The following is a 25,756-nucleotide window of genomic DNA, read 5'->3' as shown; positions in this document are numbered from 1 at the left end:
AGAAATGCACCATTTTCACATATGTAGACACTGGTATTGTGCTGGAGACAAAGACAATTAGGTTGGAATTGCCCCTTAAGGTAGATAGGTAAAACAACCACATCACAATCATTGTAAGTAAAAGTCCCCTAAATAGAGAAGCTATTAGCATAATCATTGCTAGTAAGAACAGACAAGTGCAAGTGTTAGTGCAAAGGAAGAACAGTAGGACAACTGAGAAAGACATTTTTGATTGGATACCTTTTTATTTTTCATCAGTAGCTCAGCAGCTTTGACAGACCAATATTACAAATCCTTTTTTTTGTACACAGGTTCTCAGGAGCTGAGCAGGTCAAGGGAGGAGCTATTGTAATGAGGGGGCGGGTCAATTCTGACAAGGAAGTGGATGAGAAAGTTTGAAACTCCAGAGAGGGCAGCCTTTAAAGTACAATCAAGCATTCAAATCCTAACTGCCATTCAAGTCTTGTCAGTGTTGAGCAGGTAAGTGAACCAGCATCGTATCAAGGTAGAGAGAGAGGACAGCACAGCTTGTAAAGACATTCAGCTGGACTGAAATAGGCCTAGGCTGAGCTAGGTCCACAATTTGGATAGTTAACGACTTTAAAGTAGAAAATGTATGTATTCCCAAACTGCCCTTTTTGAAGGACTAGGATGGGGTCATTCAAGTGAGCCTGCCAGTGAAAACCAAAGGAAGACCAGTTGCCATCGTTGGTGTAAACAGAACTACCTTTTCCTTATTCGGTTTTGTTTTAGAGTAGTTGTGTTTTTACTTGATCTCATTGCCATACGGGACAGAGAACCTGCAGACTGCACCTTTAAAGAGAGGCAAGCCATTGTAATCCATCAGCAAATCTCATGCTACTACTGGAAACGTCCCTGTGTAAGACGTGATGCTTCAGACAGAACTGCCTTCTGACTGAATTGTGTGTGAGCCAAAAGCATGTTCCAAAGGGGAAATCAAGCTCTATCCTACAACACTCCAAGGCTTCCCCAACAGACAAGCATGGTGCAGCAGTATGGTGCAGCAGATATGGGCACGACGTCACGTGGGTGAAAAACTACATGTAGGATTATGCAAATATAGAATGCACGCACAGAAAAGCACATGCCAGTGTTTCCCCTCCTGCACTGGGAGGAGTTACCTAACGTAGCAAGAGTAAAATAAACACCTGAAACTGGATCTTCTACAACAAATCTTGACAAGAAGGGAGAGGGGGGGGGGGTTCTCTTCTGCACCATTCAACCAATCCAGTACATGTGGAGGAGAAGATGGAGCGTTACCTTGTTAATGATCAAAAGTGGAAGTCGCGTCACAGGCTTTTTCCATTTCCCCTTAAAACCGGATCGTCCGGTGTTGGGCTCAGCAGAGGGTAGGCGAAAGCTGTATTCATTAGTCGCAGACCTTTGCAAAAAAACGTTTTGCTACGGAAACCATTTACTCTAGGAACTAAACGGAAGCAAACAACACAAACAGAACCAATGGGGGGGGAAAGAGGCCACCCTGAATTTGTCCAATCGTTGCAAAACGTTTTCTGTTTGGGTAAATGTTTTTAGTTGCAAAACATTTTGAACAGAAAATACATTCTGTAAAGGAATCCGAATAATGAATACACCCCAGGCTTTATCCTCATAGGAGAATAGAGATGGTAACTTGCTCTCCATATTGTGTTCTTTCCACTCATTGGATAATCGAGAGATGACAGGGTAGTGTTCTCAACTGGATTGGATGATGCTTTCGTACAGGGATTGTATTTACAATGAATATAGTTCAAAAGTGCTGGACACACAACTAGCTATTTACATGTAGAAAAATAGTGGGGAATAAACAGTGCAGTGGGACATGATGGGCATTGTATTGTAGACATCAACTAGATGGAATGGAAAAAAAGTACATGTGAAAATATAGAATTGTATATTTTCCTTTTCAATTAAATGAAATGCTTGTTTTAGTTACATGAAAAATACATGTTGAAAACACACTGCACAACCATTCAGAATTCTGTAGAAAACATTGTGTACGCTTTGCCCATCATAAGTACATTACCATACACACACCAAATACAATTGGTTCAGCGCTAGATACATTTTTTTCCATAAGCACCAAATTACATGTTCAGTTTCAGCGCAGTGCAAAATAAGTCTATTTTTAAGACATTCCTCCATAGTTATGACATTCAGTGTCTCACCCCACCCAGGCAAGCCCCTCCCATCAAAGGTCATTACATATAGAATATGCTCCTCAAAAATATGATGCTTGATAAAGTTGCCCATTTTTGCATTGTTTCTCCTATTTAAGGTAACGATTCAGGGAGGGCAACTTTTCCCCCAAGCCTAACATTCAGGACTCCCACCCCACCTCCCTAGCCCCTCCATTCCACTTGCGGGCTGTTTAATTTAGATTCGTTCCCTCTCGCCTTCATCCCTCCTTATGCTTCCATATTTAGGAGGCTGCTCTGGCTTGCAGAGTCGGATTACTGGAGAGACTGAACACTAACTTACTGCATAAAGAGAGAAACTCAAAACAAGCTCAACAATCATGTAAAACTAGCATGTAAAACAAGCATGTGTACTGCAGTCCTAGTCCCAGCCCAGGGATGACACGGCAGCACTGTATCGAGGAGGGGATGAAAGTCTAACACTGTCCACTCTCCAGTTCCTGAGATGAGGGTGGTAGTGAAAAAGTAGCCCCACTCTAGTTCTCAGGGACTGCGTGTGTGTGTGTGTGTGTTAAGGAGTAGACTTCATGGACTGTGTGTATGTGGTCTAGTTCTTAGGCGACCAGCCCTTCATCAGAACAGGCTTGAATGACCTGGCTGATGCTTGAATAATACTTGTGTGATGCTATATCAAGTAGCTCCAGTATCCAGTACCCCCTCTCTCCTCTCTGCTTCCCCCCTGTGGTGATATGCAGCACTACAGACTGGTGGTCACTGGGCCTCTGGTGGCCTACCCTAGCTGCTGTTCACTTTGAGACTCTTCATGCGGTGCAACAGGGAGTCCTTCTCCATTTGGGCCTCAGCTAGAGCCATCTTGGCTTTGGAGAGCTCCAGTTTCAAACACTCGTTCTCCTCTATCAGCAGCTAGGAGTAAACAGAAGAGAGGGTGTTGATGAGCGTGGTGGTTAAATTCCTATGAAAGAGTGCAGGGCATAACATTTTATTTTTGGGCTGATTTTGTTTACCAGCCAAAATATTTCTCCCCTGCTAAAATGACAAAAACAAAACAAAAGCATGGTTTGTAATGTATCCAAAACAAATGTATTACTAGAAAGGTAATGTGGTATATTGTTTAATTGAATTTGTGACTTGAGTACACACACACACACAAAATATCACAGATGAGACAAACACTTTCACCTGCCCCTTTAAGGGCCGGAGGTTACCATGGTAACACTACTCCAGTCATGTTTGTGGCTGTGAGATTGAGTCTGACAAGTAGAAGCGTTATCTTCGCTTCCCGAGCAGTTGAAACTCAAACATAGAAAAACAACGTAAATAGCAGAGAAACACAACGTCCCACTTCAGTAGATTTTTGTTTCAAGTAAATTTGACCAACTTTTATGCCTGTGTGCAGCTCTTCACATGCGCACTGTCCCCAGAGCAAAGTGGAATAGGCTGCATAGGATTTGCAGTTCTTTGACTTGTCCGAAAAATGTACAAGCTATGAAACAAAACGGTGGAAATACCTTAAATATTGCAGCATTTATTTTTCATGTGATCATACTTGCCTATTTTTAGTCACAAATGAGAGTGAAATGCTCACACTGTGGAGCCCTGACCCCCCGCCAACGTGGCTGGTGTAAATAGACATTCTTACCTGACAACTCAAAAATCACCCCTCATTTGGCAGGTGGCGGGTGTTAATTTCAGGCCCTGGATGAGTGGGTGGTGTGTGTGTGGACTACTCACCTGTTCTTTGTTGGAGGGGGTTGTGCTAGGGCTAGGAGGGCTGGGGGTCTGTGTGGCCTTGGGAGTGCTGTTGACCACACTCTCAGAGACTGGAGACAGACCGCTGTCAATCAATTGGACTTCTTTCTTAGGCCCCGCCTCAGACGCATTTTCCACTGTGACAGAGGGTGGGGGGAGTGGGTGAAAGGTAGAAATAAACTTGAAAGTTATGTCATTGTATGATGATGAAATGGGGCGGAGGGTGTGTGTGCGTGTGACAGTGTATTTGTGTATAAGTGAATGCGTGAGGCAGTGTGTGTTTGTGTATGAGTGAGTGAGTGAGTGAGTGAATGAGTGAGTGAGTATACAGTTGAAGTCAGAGGTTTACATACACTCAGGTTGGAGTCATTAAAAGTAGTTTTTCAACCACTCCACAAATTTCTTGTTAACAAATTATAATTTTGGCAAGTCTGTTAGGACATCTACTTTGTGCATGACACTAGTAATCTTTCAAACAATTGTTTACAGAGATTATTTCACTTATAATTCACTGTATCACAATTCCAGTGGGTTAGAAGTTTACATACACTAAGTTGACTGTGCCTTTAAACAGCTTGGAAAATTCCAGAAAATGATGTCATGGCTTTAGAAGCTTCTGATTGACTCAAATAATGTCAATTAGCCTATTGGAGGTGTGGATGTATTTCAAGGACCACCTTCTAGCTCAGTGCCTCTTTGCTTGACATAATGGGAAAATCAAAAGAAATCAGCCAAGACCTCAGAAAAAGAATTGTAGACCTCCACAAGTCTGGTTCACCCTTGGGAGCAATTTCCAAATGCCTGAAGGTACCACATTCATCTGTACAAACAATAGTACGCAAGTATAAACACCATGGGACCACGCAGCCATCATACCGCTCAGGAAGGAGACGTGTTCTGTCTCGTAGAGATGAACGAACTTAGGTGCGAAAAGTGCAAATCAATCCCAGAACAGCAGCAAAAGACCTTGTGAAGCTGCTGGAGGAAACAGGTACAAAAGTATCTATATCCACAGTAAAACGAGTCCTATATCGACATAACCTGAAAGGCTGCTCAGCAAGGAAGAAGCCACTGCTCCAAAACTGCCATAAAAAAGCCAGACTACGGTTTACAACTGCACATGGGGACAAAGATCATACTATTTGGAGAAATGTCGTCTGGTCTGTTGAAACAAAAATAGAACTGTTTGGCCATCATCACAAAATAGATGGCATCATGAGGAAGGAAAATTATGTGGATATATTGAAGCAACATCTCAAGACATCAGTCAGGAAGTTAAAGCTTGGTCGCAAATGGGTCTTCCAAATGGACAATGACCCCAAGCATACTTCCAAAATTGTGGCAAAATGGCTTAAGGACAACAAAGTCAAGGTATTGGAGTGGCCATCCAAAGCCCTGACCTCAATCCTATAGACAATTTGTGGGCAGAACTGAAAAAGTGTGTGCGAGCAAGGAGGCCTACAAACCTGACTCAGTTACACCCGCTCTGTCAGAAGGAATGGGCCAAAATTCATCCAATTTATTGTGGAAAGCTTCCCAAAATGTTTGACCCAAGTTAAACAATTTAAAGGAAATGCTACCAAATACTAATTGAGTGTATGTGAACTTCTGACCTACTGGGAATGTGATGAAAGAAATAAAAGTTGAAATAAATCATTCTCTACTATTATTCTGACATTTCACATTCTTAAAATAAAGTGGTGATCTTAACTGACCTAAGACAGGAACGTTTTAGTAGGATTAAATGTCAGGAATTGTGAAAAACTGAGTTTAAATGTATTTGGTTAAGGTGTATGTAAACTTCTGACTTCAACTCTATATGAGTGAATGTGTGAGGCAGTGTGTGTGTGTGTTTCACCCCCTATAGAGAAGGCTCCATCGTCGGTCCTGTGGATGAGCAGGTTGGAGATGTGCAGGGTGATGGGAGTGGGATCAGGGTCAGACGGGTTGTCACGGGGACCATCATCCTGCAGAGGGGGACAGAGGTTAATGTGTCTGTGGTTAATGTGTCTGTGGTTAATGTGTCTGTGTGTGTGTTCATCCCCACCTTCAGGTCGATGTGTGTGTCTCTGACGCTGATCTCCATCGGGAGGACCTGGGGGGCGGAGTCATCCTCCAGGAAGTGAGCCAGGTTCCTTAGCGACGACATGAGGAAGCTGGCCCGGTAGCCGTGGAGACGCAGCTGGAGGAAACCGTTGGTCTCGGCCAGGGGGGAGTGGGCGGCGGCACAGGGCCCGCTCTCCAGCCGAGCCCTGACCTCCGGGAGATGGGTGGTCCCGTCTGTATTGGCCTCCAGACCACCACCTAGCGAGGGAAAGAGGAAGGAGTGGGAGGAGAGAAAATGAGAACATCAGTAATGAATTAATTCCCATTAAAAAGAGAAGGCATGGATTGGCTGCAATACAAACAGAATCACTGCAACCACAACTCAAAGAAAAGGCTCAGCGATGTCCGCTCGGCAGGCATACAACCAGACAAGGCCTTACTGCTGACGCCAGTCTATGAATCCATTTCTAAGGTGTGACTAATTTGTAAAGCAAGGACACTTCTGGGGGGTGGGGGTACTGATCCCATAAAACTATTTAAAAAGACAGTAAAGTGTCACAGCAGATGCACGCACACACACATTAATATTACAACAACGCATCGGTCACTGCCTCAGTCAGGAAGGAAGGAGAGAGGAAATGGTAGATGTGAGAGAAGGTAAGAGGTAAAAACAGAAATAGTGAGAAAGTGATGGAGAGCGAGACATATAGAGCAGGGTAGGAAAGGAGAGAGCGTGCGAGAGCGAGAGGAGAGAGCGAGACATATAGAGCAGGGTAGGAAAGGAGAGAGCGTGACATATAGAGCAGGGTAGGAAAGGAGAGAGCGTGCGAGAGCGAGAGAGAGCGAGAGATGGGGATTACTCTTCCGTGAGCTGAGAGAGAGATGGGGATTACTCTTCTGTGAAAGAGGGAGGCAGAGTTGAGAGAGAGATGGGGATTACTCTTCTGTGAAAGAGGGAGGCAGAGCTGAGAGAGAGATGGGGATTACTCTTCTGTGAAAGAGGGAGGAGGCAGAGTTGAGGGAGATGGGGATTACTCTTCTGTGAAAGAGGGAGGAGGCAGAGCTGAGGGAGACGGGGATTACTCTTCTGTGAGCTGAGAGAGATGGGGATTACTCTTCTGTGAAAGAGGGAGGCGGCAGAACTGAGCTGAGAGAGATGGGAATTACTCTTCTGTGAAAGAGGGAGGAGGCAGAGCTGAGCGAGCGAGCACTGCCTCAGTACTGGGGGGGTAAATATGGACCTCACCAACCCCTCTTAAATATTCACACACGTTGGAGGTGACATGCTGGAGACACACATGCACACAACCTGGGGTGGCCAAAAACACATACCGACACTGGGTTTAATGTAGCTGGTAAAGGGAGCAAAACCCCCATTAGTGCTAATGCACCGTCTCACTGCAGCAGTTAGACACACACACCCCTTGAGACACACATTGCAGTCACACGTTTTTACTATCCTTGTGGGAACCAGAAGTCCTCACCAGGATAGTAAAACAAGGAAAATCGGGGACATTTTGCCGATCCCCACAAGGAAAGAGGCTATTTATAGGCTTAGGGGTTTGTGGTTAAGGAAAATAGGATTTTGAATGGGAATCAATTGTTTGGTCCCCACAAGGATAGTAAAACAAACGTGTGTAGCATGCTTGGTGGAGCAAAAATGCTAATTACTACCTGTCATTTCATACCAATGATGAAATCAGAGACACACTAAAACAAACAAACAGGTAGTAGCACTTGTGCGCAAGCTTGCGTTTGCCTACCCATGCTTATGTTCCACACACACATACCTTCGCTGCCTGGGGCAGGGGGTACAATAGTGCTGCCCTGAGCAGTGGGTACCATACCTGCAAGAGTTATGGAAGGTTTAAACCAAGTCAATTGGGAGTGTTGTGTAGCCTTAATCCAGCTATAGATAGTACTCCAAGAGAATGGGGAATAGTGATACTGCAGTATGTGTGACTGCAATGTATGTCGTAGTGTACTAGCCCACATGTATGTATGTATGTATGTATGCATGTATGTATTCATCTGTGTGCGTCTTCACCCAGGCTGCGGTTGCTGAGGTATTGTCGGAGGCTGACGTTTCCCAGCTGTGTGGGTCTGACGCAGCCCACCTCCAGAGACACAGCCGTGCTCTCCCCTCGCACTTCCATCCCCCCACACACACACTGCACCTTCAGCACCAGCACCGACACCTGAGGGGAGAGAGAGAGAGAGGGAGAGGCATTAAGTTGGATAGGAGAGTCAGCTAAAATGAATAAAAATGTATGTTAACTTAATCAATTCAGAAAGTGGGGTAAAATTACAGTTCAGGAAATGAAAAATGCTCAAGTACACTCATGCATGTGTATGTACAGTGCATTCAGAAAGTATTCAGACCCCTTGACGTTTTCCACATTAAGTTACAGCCTTGTTCTAAAATTGATTAAATAAAACAATCTACACACAATACCTCAATGACAAAGAGAAAAAAGGTTTTTATAAATGTTTGCAAATGTATTAAACATAAATACTTTATTTACATACAGTATTCAGACCTTTTGCTATGAGACTCGAAATTGAGTTGAGGTGCATCCTGTTTCCATTGATCATCCTTGATGTTTCTACAACTTGATTGGAGTAAATTCAATTGATTGAACATGATTTGGAAAGGCACACCTGTCTATATATGGTACCACAGTTGACAGTGCATGTCAGAGCAAAAACCAAGCGGTCAAAGGGATTGTTCGTAGAGCTCCGAGACAGGATTGTGTCGAGGCACAGATCTGGGGAAGGCTACCAAAACAGTTCTACAGCATTGAAGGTCCCCAAGAACAGTGGCCTCCATCATTCTAAAATAGAAGTTTGGAACAACAAATGGCCCCCATCATTCTAAAATAGAAGTTTGGAACAACAAATGGCCCACGGCCAAACTGATCGATCGGGGGAAGAAGGGCCTTGGTCAGAGAGGTGGCAAAGAACCCAGAGTTCCTCTGTGGAGATGGAAGAACTTTCCAGAAGGACAACCATCTCTGCAGCACTCCACCAATCAGGCCTTTTTGGTTGAGTGGCCAGACGGAAGCCACTCCTCAGTAAAATGCATATGACAGCCCGTTGGGAGTTTGCCAAAAGTCTCCTAAAGACTCTCAGACCATGAGAAACAAGCTTCTCTGGTCTGATGAAACCAAGACCTGACTGCCAAACGTCACATCTGGAGTAAATCTGGCACCATCCCTACGGTGAAGCATGTTTGTGGCAGCATCATGCTGTGTGGATGTTTTTCAGCGGCATGGACTGGGAGACTAGTCAAGATCGAGGCAAAGATGAACAGAGCAAAGTACAAGGAGATCCTTGATGAAAACCTGCTCCAGAGCGCTCAGGACCTCAGACTGGGGCGAAGGTTCACCTTCCAACAGGACAACGACCTTAAGCACACAGCCAAGAAAATACAGGAGTGGCTTCGGAACAAGTCTCAATGTCCTCGAATGGCCCAGCCAGAGCCCGGACTTGAACCAGGTCGACCGATTATGATTTTTCAAATGCCGATACCGATTATTGGACCCAAAAAAGCCGATACCGATTGGCCGATTTTTTAAACTATTTTTTATTTGTAATAATGACAATTACAACAATACTGAATTAACACTTATTTTAACTTAATATAATACATCAATAAAATCAATTTAGCCTCAAGTAAATAATGAAATATGTTCAATTTGGTTTAAATAATAAGTGTTGGAGAAGAAAGAAAAAGTGCAATATGTGCCATGTAAGAAAGCTAACGTTTCAGTTCCTTGCTCAGAACATGAAAGCTGGTGGTTCCTTTTTTTTCTTCTTCAATATTCCCAGGTAAGAAGTTTTAGGTTTGAGTTATTATTGGAATTATAGGACTATTTCGCTCTATACCATTTGTATTTCATATACCTTTGACTATTGGATGTTCTTATAGGCACTTTAGTATTGCCAGTGTAACAGTATAGCTTCCGTCCCTCTCCTCACCCCTACCTGGGCTCGAACCAGGAACACATCGACAACAGCCACCCTCGAAGCAGCGTTACCCACATGCAGAGCAAGGGGAACAACTACAAGTCTCAGAGCGAGTGACGTTTGAAACGCTATTAGCTTACACCCCGCTAACTAGCTAGCCATTTCACATCGGTTACACCAGCCTAATCTCGGGAGTTGATAGGCTTGAAGTCATAAACAGCAGAGCTGCTGGCAAAACGCACAAAAGTGCCGTTTGAATGAATGCTTACGAGCCTGCTGGTGCCTACCGTCGCTCAGTCAGACTGCTCTATCAAATCAGACTTAATTATAACATAATAACACACAGAAATACGAGCCTTAGGTCATTAATATGGTCAAAGCCGGAAACTACAATTCCGAAAACAAAACGTTTATTCTTTCAGTGAAATACAGAACCGTTCTGTATTTTATCTAACAGGTGGTATCCCTAAGTCTAAATATTCCTGTTACATTGTACAACCTACAATGTTATGTCATAATTACGCAAAATTCTGGCAAATTAGTGCGCAATGAGCCAGGCAGCCCAAACTGTTGCATATACCCTGACTCTGCGTGCAATGAACGCAAGAGAAGTGACAATTTCACCTGGTTAATATTGCCTGCTAACCTTTCTTTTAGCTAAATATGCAGGTTTATAAATATATACTTCTGTGTATTGATTTTAAGAAAGGCATTGATGTTTATGTTAGGTACATGTTGGAGCAACGACAGTCCTTTTTCGCGACTGCGCACTGCATCGATTATATGCAACGCAGGACAGGCTAGATACACTAGTAATATCATCAACCATGTGTAGTTAACTAGTGATTGTGTTTTATAAGATAAGTTTAATGCTAGCTAGCAACTTACCTTGGCTTCTTACTGTATTCACATATCAGGCAGGCTCCTCATGAGGCAGGCGGTTAGACGTTTGACTAGTTAACTAACTGTGAGGTTGCAAGATAGAATCCCTGAGCTGACAGTTATAAATCTGTCATTCTGCCCCTGAACAAGGCAGTAAACCCACCGTTTCTAGGCCGTCATTGAAAATAAGAATGTGTTCTTAACTGACTTGCCTCGTTAAATAAAGGTGTAAAAGGAAAATAATAATAATAATCCGCAAAATCGGCATCCAAAAATACTGATTTCCGATTTTTATGAAAACTTGGAATCGGCCCTAATTAAAATTGGCCATTCCGATTAATAGGTTGACCTCTACTCCGGAGACCTGAAAATAGCTGTGCAGTGACACTCCCCGTTCAACCTGACAGAGCTTGAGAGGATCTGCAGAGAACGGCAGAAACTCCACAAAGACAGGTGTGACAAGCTTGTAGCGTCATACCCAAGAAGACTCGAGCCTGTAATCGCTGCCAAAGGTGCTTCAACTGAGTAAAGGGTCTGAATACTTATGTAAATGTGATATCAGTTTATTTTTAATACATTTGCAAAAATGTTTAAAAAAAACTTTTGGCTTTGTCATTATGGGGTATTGTGTGTAGATTGATGAGTGAAAAAAACAATTTAATAAATTTTAGAATAAGGCTGTAACGTAACAAATGATGGAAAAAGTCAAGGAGTCGGAATACTTTCCGAATGCACTGTATAGTGTGCGTGTGTGTACAGCAGTGTGTGTGTTCATGGATCCATGCCTGCATGTGAGCATACATTTCCTGTGCATGTGTGTATTACCATGTCTTTGGTAGGTTCGTCGATGCTCTGGGAGGTGGCACTGACAGTATCTGGTGAGCCAGCACCGTCCTGCTCCCCTGTGCCCATGGTCGCTACTGCTGCTGCCTCCTTGGCAATTTCTGTGGCACTCTGCTCCCTCACCACATCCTTAAAGCCTGAGATGGACACGTCGTCTGTGGACATAGAATAAATTAAAATTGGTGATCTGCAACCAAAACATTGATAAATACCAGACAAACCTAAAAACTCAGCAAAACATTAACAACCCTTTTTCAGGACCCTGTCTTTCAAAGATGATTCGTAAAAATCCAAATAACGTCACAGATCTTCATTGTAAAGGCTTTAAACACTGTTTCCCATGCTTGTTCAATGAACTATAAACAATTAATGAACATGAACATAATTAATGAACAAAATGAACATTCAATCACCCACGTGGGTATATGCTCCAAAAACCAATGAGTAGATAGGAGAGGCTGGACTTGCAGCGAATCAAGCGTCTAAAATAGAGCCAAGTTATATTCCTGGTACGCAGACGCCTGTTGACGTGCGCGAGCAGTGGATGAAACGACTTAACATGCATGTACATTTATTTTGCAACGCAGTTCAACATATTAGGGGCCAAGATGAATTTCTTCAGCATCCTGAGGTTGAAGAGGCTTTGTTGTGCCATCTTCCCCACACTGTCGGTGTGAAGGAACCATTTCACATTTCAGTGAGGAACTAGAAGCTGTTGACTATCCACTGCCTGTCGATGTGGATGGGGGCGTTCTCTCGCTGCGGCCTCCTGAAGTCCACGATCAGCTCCTTCGTTTTGTTGACCTTGAGGGAGAGGTTATTTTCCTGGCACCTCTCCACCAGGGCTCTCAACTCCTCCTTGTAGGCTGCCTCATTGTTGTTAGTAAAATCAGGCCTACCATTGTTGTGTCGTCAGCAAACCTGATGAATGAGATGTAGACGCGCATGACCACGCAGTCATGGGTGAACAGGGAGTACAGGAGGCGGCTGACCACGCACCTGAGGGGCCCCCGTGTTGAGGGTCAGAGTGGTGGAGGTGATGTTGCCTTCCTTCACCACCTGGGGTCAGCCCGTCAGGAAGTCTAGGACTCAGGGCCCTGTGTGTGTGTGTGGTTCCTACCCCTCTCCAGCAGGCTGTATGTGTCTGTGTCTCCGTCCTCCATCAGGTAGCTGTCTATGGAGAGGTTGTCCAAGGACTGCAGAGACGGAGTCTTCTTCATGTTCTTATAGGACACTGAGAAACTGGACTGGGAACGCTCCCTCATCAGACGCCCACTGGAACACAAACAAACAGAGTGAGTGTGAGTGGGGGAGAAGAGTGAGGGGGAAAGAAAAACAGGAGTACTGTTGACCTCAAGGCTTGGATTTGAATAGCCCTGCGCCCCATTTCCCAAAAGCATTTTAAGGCTGAGTTCATCATCAGAACCATTGAGCTGGTTCTAACAATGAACTTAGCTTTAAGATGCTTTTGGGAAACCGGGCTCAGGTCTAGACCGTTGAACTAGCCATGGCTATCTGCTACTAGTCACCAGATAAAGGCTACACACACTATTCACCGGGTACACACACCAACTTGCAGCGTGTAAATGTATACAGACCCACATACACTCCCACAGATATACACCCAACCACAGACAATTCTACATGCACACACACCGTGAACAGATATTTAAAGGAATGCGGACACACACACAGACAGACGTGTCTTACATGTTGGAAATAGAATAAAGGGAGGTGGACCGGGTGTTTGAGGAGCTGAGCCGGTCAGAAACCACTGACAGACTGCCTTTCCTTTGTAGAGAGAACACACACACACACCTCACATGGGTCAGAGCAGAGGACACACTGAGCTACAGAGTAGAGTAGCAGAGTGAGAAAAACACACACACACACCTCACATGGGTCAGAGCAGAGGACACACTGAGCTACAGAGTAGAGTAGCAGAGTGAGAAACACACACACACACACACACACCTCACATGGGTCAGAGCAGAGGACACACTGAGCTACAGAGTAGAGTAGCAGAGTGAGAAAAACACACACACACACACACACCTCACATGGGTCAGAGCAGAGGACACACTGAGCTACAGAGTAGAGTAGCAGAGTGAGAAAAACACACACACACACCTCACATGGGTCAGAGCAGAGGACACACTGAGCTACAGAGTAGAGTAGCAGAGTGAGAAAAACACACACACACACACACACCTCACATGGGTCAGAGCAGAGGACACACTGAGCTACAGAGTAGAGTAGCAGAGTGAGAAAAACACACACACACACACACACCTCACATGGGTCAGAGCAGAGGACACACTGAGCTACAGAGTAGAGTAGCAGAGTGAGAAAAACACACACACACACCTCACATGGGTCAGAGCAGAGGACACACTGAGCTACAGAGTAGAGTAGCAGAGTGAGAAAAACACACACACACACACACACACCTCACATGGGTCAGAGCAGAGGACACACTGAGCTACAGAGTAGAGTAGCAGAGTGAGAAAACACACACACACACCTCACATGGGTCAGAGCAGAGGACACACTGAGCTACAGAGTAGAGTAGCAGAGTGAGAAAAACACACACACACACCTCGCATGGGTCAGAGCAGAGGACACACTGAGCTACAGAGTAGAGTAGCAGAGTGAGAAAACACACACACACACACACACACACACACACACACACACCTCGCATGGGTCAGAGCAGAGGACACACTGAGCTACAGAGTAGAGTAGCAGAGTGAGAAAAACACACACACACCTCACATGGGTCAGAGCAGAGGACACACTGAGCTACAGAGTAGAGTAGCAGAGTGAGAAAACACACACACACACACACACACACACACACCTCGCATGGGTCAGAGCAGAGGACACACTGAGCTACAGAGTAGCAGAGTGAGAAAAACACACACACACACACACACACACACACACACACACCTCGCATGGGTCAGAGCAGAGGACACACTGAGCTACAGAGTAGAGTAGCAGAGTGAGAAAAACACACACACACACACACACCTCACATGGGTCAGAGCAGAGGACACACTGAGCTACAGAGTAGAGTAGCAGAGTGAGAAAAACACACACACACACCTCACATGGGTCAGAGCAGAGGACACACTGAGCTACAGAGTAGAGTAGCAGAGTGAGAAAAACACACACACACACCTCGCATGGGTCAGAGCAGAGGACACACTGAGCTACAGAGTAGAGTAGCAGAGTGAGAAAAACACACACACACACACACACACACACACACACCTCACATGGGTCAGAGCAGAGGACACACTGAGCTACAGAGTAGAGTAGCAGAGTGAGAAAACACACACACACACCTCACATGGGTCAGAGCAGAGGACACACTGAGCTACAGAGTAGAGTAGCAGAGTGAGAAAACACACACACACACACACACACACACCTCACATGGGTCAGAGCAGAGGACACACTGAGCTACAGAGTAGAGTAGCAGAGTGAGAAAAACACACACACACACACACCTCACATGGGTCAGAGCAGAGGACACACTGAGCTACAGAGTAGAGTAGCAGAGTGAGAAAAACACACACACACACCTCACATGGGTCAGAGCAGAGGACACACTGAGCTACAGAGTAGAGTAGCAGAGTGAGAAAAACACACACACACACACACACACACACACCTCACATGGGTCAGAGCAGAGGACACACTGAGCTACAGAGTAGAGTAGCAGAGTGAGAAAACACACACACACACACACACACACACCTCACATGGGTCAGAGCAGAGGACACACTGAGCTACAGAGTAGAGTAGCAGAGTGAGAAAACACACACACACACCTCACATGGGTCAGAGCAGAGGACACACTGAGCTACAGAGTAGAGTAGCAGAGTGAGAAAAACACACACACACACACACACCTCACATGGGTCAGAGCAGAGGACACACTGAGCTACAGAGTAGAGTAGCAGAGTGAGAAAAACACACACACACACCTCACATGGGTCAGAGCAGAGGACACACTGAGCTACAGAGTAGAGTAGCAGAGTGAGAAAAACACACGCGCACACAAAAAGACAGATGCACACCTTGTATGGGAGCTCATTGGACAAGGCAGAAACACACACAAAAAGACAGATGCACACCTTGTATGGGAGCTCATTGGACAAGGCAGAAACACACACAAAAAGACAGATGCACACCTTGTATGGGAGCTCATTGGACAAGGCAGAAACACACACAAAAAGACAGATGCACACCTTGTATGGGAGCTCATTGGACAAGGTAGAAACACACACAAATGAACAAACACCTCTTATGGGTGACAACATTGATATTGTAACGTATAGGGCAGGTACAGTGCGGTCACTGTATTTACACAGGCATGATGTAGAACCACCTACTGATGTGATGGGACTGACCAAGTAACAGTAAAGTAACATTAAATGATGCTTTACTAAGCTGGGCATGAATAAGTGAGTAACTGTAATGACATCTGCAGGAAGTATTTTTGTGACTGAGTCTTGCAGTAATAGGAGTGACTGTTTATTTAAAGCTTGTCATAAGTCCTCTGAATGAGTGTTACGGTCTGCCTGCCGATTGGCCTGCATTTCCCACTGCTGATCTGGCGACCAGGACATGCACCAAGTCACAGTAAAGATGTTCTTATTGTTTGCTTTGGAGTGAATCTTCACTGTAAATGTTTTACAGACTGACCGTCTGAATAGCTGAACAATATGTTATGGAAGTAACGGAATCAGTGTTCCTCTGGAGAAATGGGTAGCAGTAGAGGGGAAAGGTCAGGGGGTTTCCCTCCCCAACTGTTTTGGGGGTCCCCCCCCAAGAGAATTTTGATGCAGAAGGACTGAGAAGCTCACTTCTGGTAACTTTTTAAAAGGACATTCTATCAAAAATGTATGAAAATAAAATTGTTGACACCAACCAAAATATAATTTCTACCTCCAGAAATGAGCCAAATAACATATTGGTAAAATGATTTGTTTAAATTGTAACATAGTGGACCATGCTTATAGCCTATGCACGGTTCATATGATCAGGTATGCTATTAGCAATAAGCATTATCACCTTTATCCCAACTGATGCAGCATAGTGGCTATAAATAAATAGGCTGAAGCATGGTGTAGCCTATCTGCATTTACCCTGTTGGGCTAATCATTAGTAGAGTCCTGCATCGGGTCAGATACACATGGGTGAGCCAAAAATAATATAATAAAAAGATTTAAAAAATCAGCAGCCCATTGGAATAAAAAAAACTTTTCAACCCGTGGGTCGGCTTGTGGTTCAGAAAAATTACATTGCGGGTCGGGAAATATTTTAAAATCAAGTTATTAATACACTTTCAAACCCCAGGCGCTTGTTGTGATGTGAATTCCATTCTGTGAACGGCGAGACAGACATAAGGCTACCAGCCAAGCGCGCATTGAGAGTGTGTGGAGCCGGGAACTGTCCCTTCTTCGTGAGGTGCTAACATTGTCCACGTGCAGCGCTTATGTTCCCTCTCCCCACCAGAGAATTTTTATTTATTTAACTAGGCAAGTCAGTTAAGAACAAACTCTTATTTACAATGACGCCTACCCCGGTCAAAACCAGACGACGCTGGGCCAATTGTGCGCCGCCCTATGGGACTCCTAATCACAGCCGGTTGTGATACAACACATTACAAAGCGTATTTTTCCTGGGTAGCCTAGGTTACATGAAAATGGCTAACGTAGGCCTAACCGGAGAAATAAAAATTACGGTTATGATAAATGAATAGGCTACATCGCCGTGGAAATGTGCTGCGAGAGTGAAATCTCCAGTTTAGAAGACCAACATGGTAGACGAATACACAGCTGGCACAGAGTGCAAGCAGGTAGGCCTATTTTCGATCATTCATTTCATTCTAAGTTATTCATTCCATTCATTCAGCGTTCCTTCATTAGACCATACGCAGGCCATATAAAGAGTAAACCGGTGCGGCTGGTAAAAGTGTGAGCAGCCTATAAATGCAGCAGATTTTTGATTCTGGGAATTCCCTCCCTATGACACTCATAACTTGAACGTGCCTCGAGAGGAATACTTATCTGGCATAGAACACACTTGCCGATTATATAAATAGAGGAACTATTATACTGTGGGGTTGTCTGATTTTGTCTGCAGACGAAAAGTAAATGTGGACTGTTCCAGCATCTTCAAAGTGCACCTCAGTATACATTTTTTTTGCAGTGGCAGCAATTATTTTGCCGTGGCACCACAGCTAAATGACTGCAGTGGAAACACTTAGCTGGAAAAGGACTGTATTATGATAATGATGGAAGGGAAATACCTGGACATAGACTCAGGCAGTCTGGCCCCAGGGTTCTTCTCGTTCCAGTCTTTGGTGGAGAGTGGGTCTGAGAGAGTGGGGTCTGCCCTGGAGGACTCACCCTGCTGGGCTGTACAATCAACTCCGGTCCCCGGCTCCTCTCCCCCAGTCCGGGACTCCAGGATAGCCTCTCCCAACTCCTCTGAACTCGATCTCCCTGTCCTTTCATCAAAAGACACCTTCAGGTTGGGGGCAGAGGCGGGGATGAGAGGGGCGGGGCCTTGCGTTATCCCACCCTCTACCCCACACATAAGCTGGTCCACTGTACAGCTTCCCTTTGTCCCAGCCCCCTCCACGTGGGTTCCTCTATCCCCCCCCTCCCCTCCGTCACTCCCAGTCTCCAAGGTGCATCTACTCTCCGAGGGGGACAACTCCGACCCTAGGGGGGAACCAGGACCCTCGGGCTGGGGGACCGGCTTCAAGAGGAGAGCTATCTCCGCACTTTTGAGCAGGATCCCCACACAGGCACTGAAGGGCTGGTGGTCTGGAGGGGGGTCCGATGTGGTCTTTGCCTTGTCTCGTTTGGAGCCCATCCCCTCCAGGTCCTGTTGCAGGGTGTGCTGCAAGGCTTTGATGCTGCGCTGCAGCCGCATCAGGAACATGTACTGCCTGTGGCTCACCTGGACACACATTATACTCATAACTACACACAATTCAGCATTCTCAAATAAACAGTGTAACACATGTTGGTTCACATTATACACACACACACCTCATACATTAATACAAAGTGTATAAAACATTAGGAACACTTCCCTAATATAGAGTTGCACCACCATCCTTTTGCCTTCAGAACAGCCTCAATTCATCAAGGCATGGACCCTACAGGGTGTGGAAAGCGTTCCACAGGGATGCTGGCCCATGTTGACTCCAATGCTTCCCGCAGTTGTGTCAAGTTGGCTGGATGTCCTTTTGGTGGTGGACCATTCTTGATACACACGGGAAACTGTTGTGTGAAAAACCCAGCAGCATTGCAGTTCTTGACACGCAAACCAGTGCACCTGGCACCTACTGCCAAAACCCGTTCAAAGGCACTTAAATATTTTGTCTTGCTCATTCACCCATGGCGCACACACACACATAAGTGGCATTAATCAGGGATCATAGACTGACCAGGTGAAAGATATGTTGTGAAAAGAGAATGTTCCTAATGTTTTGTACACTTAGTGTATACACACACACACACACACACAGACTACAGTGTACAGACACACCAAAAGATATATCCTTCCTGTTTGGCCCTGTCTAGGGGTGTCCTCGGATGGGGCCACAGTGTCTCCTGACCCCTCCAGTCTCAGCCTCCAGTATTTATGCTGCAGTAGTTAATGTGTCGGGGGGCTAGGGTCAGTTTGTTATATCTGGAATACCTCTCCTGTCCTATTCGGTGTCCTGTGTGAATCTAAGTGTGCGTTCTCTAATTCTCTCTTTCTCTCTCAGAGGAGGACCTGAGCCCTAGGACCATGCCCCAGGACTACCTGACATGATGACTCCTTGCTGTCCCCAGTCCACCTGACCGTGCTGCTGCTCCAGTTTCAACTGTTCTGCCTTATTATTATACGACCATGCTGGTCATTTATGAACATTTGAGCATCTTGGCCATGTTCTGTTATAATCTCCACCCGGCAAAGCCAGAAGAGGACTGGCCACCCCACATAGCCTGGTTCCTCTCTAGGTTTCTTCCTAGGTTTTGGCCTTTCTAGGGAGTTTTTCCTAGCCACCGTGCTTCTACACCTGCATTGCTTGCTGTTTGGGGTTTTAGGCTGGGTTTCTGTACAGCACTTTGAGATATCAGCTGATGTACAAAGGGCTATATAAATACATTTGATTTGATTTGAATCACCACTCACCTGTGCGCTCAAATGCTTCTGTACGTGCACTAACATGTGCATGTCTGCCTCCTTACTGGAAGACGAGGAAGGTGGGGGGATGTTGTCCAGGGACAGTGGCTTGTGAAGCCCGTTGCTAGGTGGCAGTGAGGCCTCTGTTGCCGTGGCATCCGTAACCGTACTATAGTACTCCTTCAAAAGCCTCTTCCTCTGCAGACGTCCTACGGTATCCACAGGCTCGCTCTTGGCCAGGCCTGCAGCAAGGGGCGTTCTCTGCCCTCTCGAAGCCCCACCCATTAGCCGCTCCTGGTGCTGGGCGTGTCTGACCGGCTGGCACGCCCACAGAGTGAGGGGGAAGGCGTCAACGAAGGGCTGGGGCCGCCCCTTCCCGCCGCGCCACCCCTCGTAGTCCACCCAGAACTGGGCAAAGTGAGCCACCCACAAGTCTGTGGCAGCTGGCATTTTGAGGGCATCCACGCCCAACGAGGGCGACACCAACCCTTTATACACATTGTGCAACATAGTGTCCTGCTCATGCGCATGGCGCTGGAAAACGGGATGGATCACCGGGAAGGAGGTGGAGGAGTGAGGGAAGGAGGAAAAGGAGGTGGAGAAGAACTGTTGTTCTTGAAAGGAGAGGAGGAGGGCTTCCAGGTGGGAGCGGGAGCAGTTGGGGGGGTGGCGGGTGTTGGTGGCCACCATCTCCGAGCATTGGACGGAGACGGAGCGGGGGAGGTCCTGGGGATAGGAGGGGTCCCTGTCCGTGGGCACTACCAACTGTGGTGGGGGAGAGAGGAAGAGAAACACAGTATTAGAAAATATACATACAGAGGTCATCAATCTGTACAAGATGACAATGAGAGTAATTTCCAATCTGTTGAAATGTAAAGACTACGCTCCAACAGAAATAGAGTGTGTTGACCTTTTCAAGGACTTTTTTCACAGCTATGGTAGCGTTTGCATTTCTCAAATGACTGCATCAAAGTGTCCAAGTACTGAATGAGTGTGGGATTTGAACAGCGACATAACATCATGACAGAGCCTGTGGTTGTGTATCCTTTCTGCCCTCTACCTTGAGCATTAGTCCGTCCACCCTGATGTCGATGTGCTCGTCAGGCTTCTGTTCCTCGTCGTTGAGCTTGTAGAGCTCCATGAACTGTTCCAGGCTCTGCCTCAGGTCCAGCGTAAACAGGTTGCACCACACCAGGCTCCTGGGGTCCAGCACCAGCTGCAGCGCATTCAGCTGCACATACAGGTTGGGGCAGGGGACTGCAGGAGGCAGGGAAGAGAAGATTATATAATAATCAATGCAAGGGACTGCAGGAGGTGGGGAAGAGAAGATTATACACTGCTCAAAAAAATAAAGGGAACACTAAAATAACACATCCTAGATCTGAATGAATGAAATATTCATATTAAATACTTTTTTCTTTACATAGTTGAATGTGCTGACATTCAAAATCACGCAAAAAGTATCAATGGAAATCAAATTTATCAACCCATGGAGGTCTGGATTTGGAGTCGCACTCAAAATTAAAGTGGAAAACCACACTACAGGCTGATCCAACTTTGATGTAATGTCCTTAAAACAAGTCAAAATGAGGCTCAGTAGTGTGTGTGGCCTCCACGTGCCTGTATGACCTCCCTACAATGCCTGGGCATGCTCCTGATGAGGTGGCGGATGGTCTCCTGAGGGATCTCCTACCAGACCTGGACTAAAGCATCCGCCAACTCCTGGACAGTCTGTGGTGCAACGTGGCGTTGGTGGATGGAGCGAGACATGATGTCCCAGATGTGCTCAATTGGATTCAGGTCTGGGGAGCGGGCGGGCCAGTCCATAGCATCAATGCCTTCCTCTTGCAGGAACTGCTGACACACTCCAGCCACATGAGGTCTAGCATTGTCTTGCATTAGGAGGAACCCAGGGCCAACCGCACCAGCATATGGTCTCACAAGGGGTCTGAGGATCTCATCTCGGTACCTAATGGCAGTCAGGCTACCTCTGGCGAGCACATGGAGGGCTGTGCGGCCCCCCAAAGAAATGCCACCCCACACCATGACTGACCCACCGCCAAACCGGTCATGCTGGAGGATGTTGCAGGCAGCAGAACATTCTCCACGGCGTCTCCAGACTCTGTCACGTCTGCTCAGTGTGAACCTGCTTTCATCTGTGAAGAGCACAGGGCACCAGTGGCGAATTTGCCAATCTTGGTGTTCTCTGGCAAATGCCAAACGTCCTGCACGGTGTTGGGCTGTAAGCAAAACCCCCACCTGTGGATGTCGGGCCCTCATACCACCCTCATGGAGTCTGTTTCTGACCGTTTGAGCAGACACATGCACATTTGTGGCCTGCTGGAGGTCATTTTGCAGGGCTCTGGCAGTACTCCTCCTTGCACAAAGGCAGAGGTAGCGGTCCTGCTGCTGGGTTGTTGCCCTCCTACGGCCTCCTCCACGTCTCCTGATGTACTGACCTGTCTCCTGGTAGCTCCTCCATGCTCTGGACACTACGCTGACAGACACAGCAAAACTTCTTGCCACAGCTCGCATTGATGTGCCATCCTGGATGAGCTGCACTACCTGAGCCACTTGTGTGGATTGTAGACTCCGTCTCATGCTACCACTAGAGTGAAAGCACCGCCAGCATTCAAAAGTGACCAAAACATCAGCCAGGAAGCATTGGAACTGAGAAGTGGTATGTGGTCCCCACCTGCAGAACCACTCCTTTATTGGGGGTGTCTTGCTAATTGCCTATAATTTCCACCTGTTGTCTATTCCATTTGCACAACAGCATGTGAAATTTGTCAATCAGTGTTGCTTCCTAAGTGGACAGTTTGATTTCACAGAAGTGTGATTGACTTGGAGTTACATTGTGTTGTTTAAGTGTTCTATTTGAGCAGTGTATAATAATCAATGCAAGGGACTGCAGGAGGAGGGGAAGATGATATAATAAACACAGGGCGCCAAGGGACTGCAGGAGGAGGAGAAGATGATATAATAAACACAGGGCGCCAAGGGACTGCAGGAGGAGGAGAAGATGATATAATAAACACAGGGCGCCAAGGGACTGCAGGAGGAGGGGAAGATGATATAATAAACACAGGGCGCCAAGGGACTGCAGGAGGAGAAGAAGATGATATAATAAACACAGGGCGCCAAGGGACTGCAGGAGGCAGGGAAGAGAAGATGATATAATAAACACAAGGCGCCAAGGGACTGCAGGAGGCGGGGAAGAGAAGATGATATAATAAACACAGGGCGCCAAGGGACTGCAGGAGGCTGGGAAGAGAAGATGATATAATAAACACAGGGCGCCAAGGGACTGCAGGAGGCTGGGAAGAGAAGATGATATAATAAACACAGGGCGCCAAGGGACTGCAGGAGGCGGGGAAGAGAAGATTATATAATAATCAATGCAAGGGACTGCAGGAGGCTGGGAAGAGAAGATGATATAATAAACACAGGGCGCCAAGGGACTGCAGGAGGTGGGGAAGAGGAGAGGATGGAAACTAGAAATGAGTGGAGGGGGAAGAGAAGAGAGGTGACGCACTAATGCATTCACCTTTCCCTCAGCACTAACACACCCGATTCACATAAACATCAAGTCAAGACTTCAAACAGTTCAATCAGGTGAGTTAGCGCTAGGCTGGAGTAAAACCTGTATACCCTGTAGGATGAGGGTCTAGGAACCAAAAACTAGGAACTGAATGAGAGTAGGAACCAATCTTACTGGGGTAGTCTTTTCCGTCAGGGAAGTAGTATTCGGTGAACTCGACGTGGATGGCAGGCATCTCAGGAGGGAGGTACAGGGACTTCTTATTACAGGAGATCATGGCCTTAGGGCTGGAGCGACGCTGGTCTGCTGTGGACACCTGATACACACATACGGGATGAGGTCAGTACGACAAGTGGGTGGATCAGATAAGCATGTCAACTGTGTGGGTGCTGACCTGGTAGATGCTGAAGTCAGCTATCCTGAGGACAATGGAGCTGGACAGGAGCTGCGTCCTGGGGGTCTGGGGAGAACTGAGGATACTGGTAGAACTAGTACTGATCTTACCTAGAAAGGAGAGGTAAAGAGAGGGGGGGGGAGGATGGTAGGGAGAATAAGGAGACAGAGTGGGGAGAGAAACAGGGAAAGAAAAAGAGACCCAGTCAGACCACCTGCCACACTCTGACGTCGTCTCAAAAGGTGTGTATCACCGCACACCGCGTGCGCACACCATCGGTTAGGGGGGTACCTGGCTCTAGGCATGAGAAGCAGCACTGTGCCCGCCCCCGTCCCCTCGCCCGTACCATGGCTCGTGCCCGCACCCACCCCGGGGGTAGGTCGTCTGGCCCCCTAACCACCACTATTCTTCCTCTTCCTGTCTCGTCCTGCCCTACGGGACCATACACACTGTCCCTAACGCTGGAGACACTGGAGGGATACCTGGACACTGGAGAGGACAGAACTCAGAGTGACTAGGCAGTGTGATGCTAGGGAAACCAACACTTCACTTAATTCCAATCTAAAAATTACCCACTAGATGACACCAAGTGTATTCTAGTTCAGTTGAATGTCAGCTGTCTAACCAACATCACTCTTCATGGGCTGCTGGGACAGATTCTTATAGTTGTCCTGATTCACTTCTTATTCAACATGTGCTCTAACACACACCTTTATTGGATTACTATGTTTCAATCACATTGAGTGGAGGAGTGTCTGTGTGAGTGTTTACCGTACTCTGTGTGTGTGCGTGCCTGTGCTGCTCTTTTGTTTACCGTGCTGTGGTGAGGTGTGAGAATTGGCCGGGCCCTCCCGGTCTCTCTTGGCGGTCTTCAACATCTCCACGTTAGACTTGAACTCCTCCAGCAGACTCCTGGCCCAGCCCTCCCTGGCCTTAGTGGCCTCACTGTACTGCATCCAGTGGAGACAACTCTCACCTGGAGACAGAGAGATGAATGGGGGAGAGGACAGAAAGCAAAAGATGAGGGAGAAACCGTCGTCTAAGTACCTACTCTTGTCACTAATAGAGATGGTATACAGACAGAGAAAGACACGTTTTGTGGTGTTGAGAGATCAGAAAGATCACTATTACTCCCATCAGCTGTGTGGCAGTTGGAGGGAGGTTGTATAGAGGTTGTGGTGGTGTTCACCTGCTCTGTGGGAGGGGTAGTAATGTTGGAGGGTGGTTGTGTAGAGGATGTGGTGGTGTCTACCTGCTCTGTGGGAGGGGTAGTAATGTTGGAGGGTGGTTGTGTAGAGGATGTGGTGGTGTCTACCTGCTCCTTTTTGGGAGGGGTAGTAATGTTGGAGGGTGGTTGTGTAGAGGATGTGGTGGTGTTCACCTGCTCTGTGGGAGGGGTAGTAATGTTGGAGGGTGGTTGTGTAGAGGATGTGGTGGTGTCTACCTGCTCTGTGGGAGGGGTAGTAATGTTGGAGGGTGGTTGTGTAGAGGATGTGGTGGTGTCTACCTGGGGAGGGGTGTAATGTTGGAGGGTGGTTGTGTAGAGGATGTGGTGGTGTCTACCTGCTCTGTGGGAGGGGTAGTAATGTTGGAGGGTAGATGTTGGTGTCTACCTGCTCTGTGGGAGGTAGTAATGTTGTTTAATTAAAGGATGTGGTGGTGTCTACCTGCTCTGTGGGAGAGGTAGTAATGTTGGAGGGTGGTTGTTTAATTAAAGGATGTGGTGGTGTCCACCTGCTCTGTGGGAGGGGTAGTAATGTTGGAGGGTAGTTGTGTAGAGGTTGTGGTGGTGTCTACCTGCTCGGTGGGAAGGGTAGTAATGTTGTAGGGTGGTTGTGTAGAGGTTGTGGTGGTGTCTACCTGCTCTGTGGGAGGGGTAGTAGTCCAGGGTAATGTGACTGAAGGAGAGCTGCATGGCCCCACCAGTTATCCTCTTATTGATCACTGGAGAGA

General features: G+C 46.7%; 1 protein-coding gene across 3 annotated transcripts in view; it reads right to left on the bottom strand.

Moving 5' to 3' along the window:
- Positions 1–221: 221 nt before the first annotated feature.
- The window catches only part of LOC112217215 (UHRF1-binding protein 1-like), a 60,449-nt gene continuing 34,914 nt past the window's right edge, over positions 222–25,756 (bottom strand). For 2 of the 3 annotated variants that reach the window (XM_042300468.1, XM_042300470.1), the window contains 15 exons: positions 25,664–25,747; positions 24,618–24,779; positions 23,804–23,913; positions 23,584–23,725; positions 20,929–21,125; positions 19,878–20,633; positions 17,992–18,650; positions 12,787–12,941; positions 11,649–11,821; positions 8,020–8,170; positions 7,763–7,819; positions 5,974–6,230; positions 5,785–5,893; positions 3,909–4,063; positions 222–3,080 (listed from right to left, as the gene is read on the bottom strand). In XM_042300468.1, coding sequence (XP_042156402.1) covers positions 2,952–3,080; positions 3,909–4,063; positions 5,785–5,893; positions 5,974–6,230; positions 7,763–7,819; positions 8,020–8,170; positions 11,649–11,821; positions 12,787–12,941; positions 17,992–18,650; positions 19,878–20,633; positions 20,929–21,125; positions 23,584–23,725; positions 23,804–23,913; positions 24,618–24,779; positions 25,664–25,747 — 3,296 coding nt within the window. In that variant the 3' untranslated portion in view covers positions 222–2,951. The remainder of the gene's footprint in view (positions 3,081–3,908; positions 4,064–5,784; positions 5,894–5,973; positions 6,231–7,762; positions 7,820–8,019; positions 8,171–11,648; positions 11,822–12,786; positions 12,942–17,991; positions 18,651–19,877; positions 20,634–20,928; positions 21,126–23,583; positions 23,726–23,803; positions 23,914–24,617; positions 24,780–25,663; positions 25,748–25,756) is intronic. The other variant, XM_042300469.1, reaches the window with a different exon arrangement.

Source organism: Oncorhynchus tshawytscha, linkage group LG17 (genome assembly GCF_018296145.1).
Source record: "Oncorhynchus tshawytscha isolate Ot180627B linkage group LG17, Otsh_v2.0, whole genome shotgun sequence".
In the NCBI taxonomy this organism is placed as follows: Eukaryota; Metazoa; Chordata; class Actinopteri; order Salmoniformes; family Salmonidae; genus Oncorhynchus; species Oncorhynchus tshawytscha.
The sequence above is the reverse complement of the archived record's forward strand: the minus strand, read 5'-3'. Positions and strand labels throughout refer to the sequence as shown.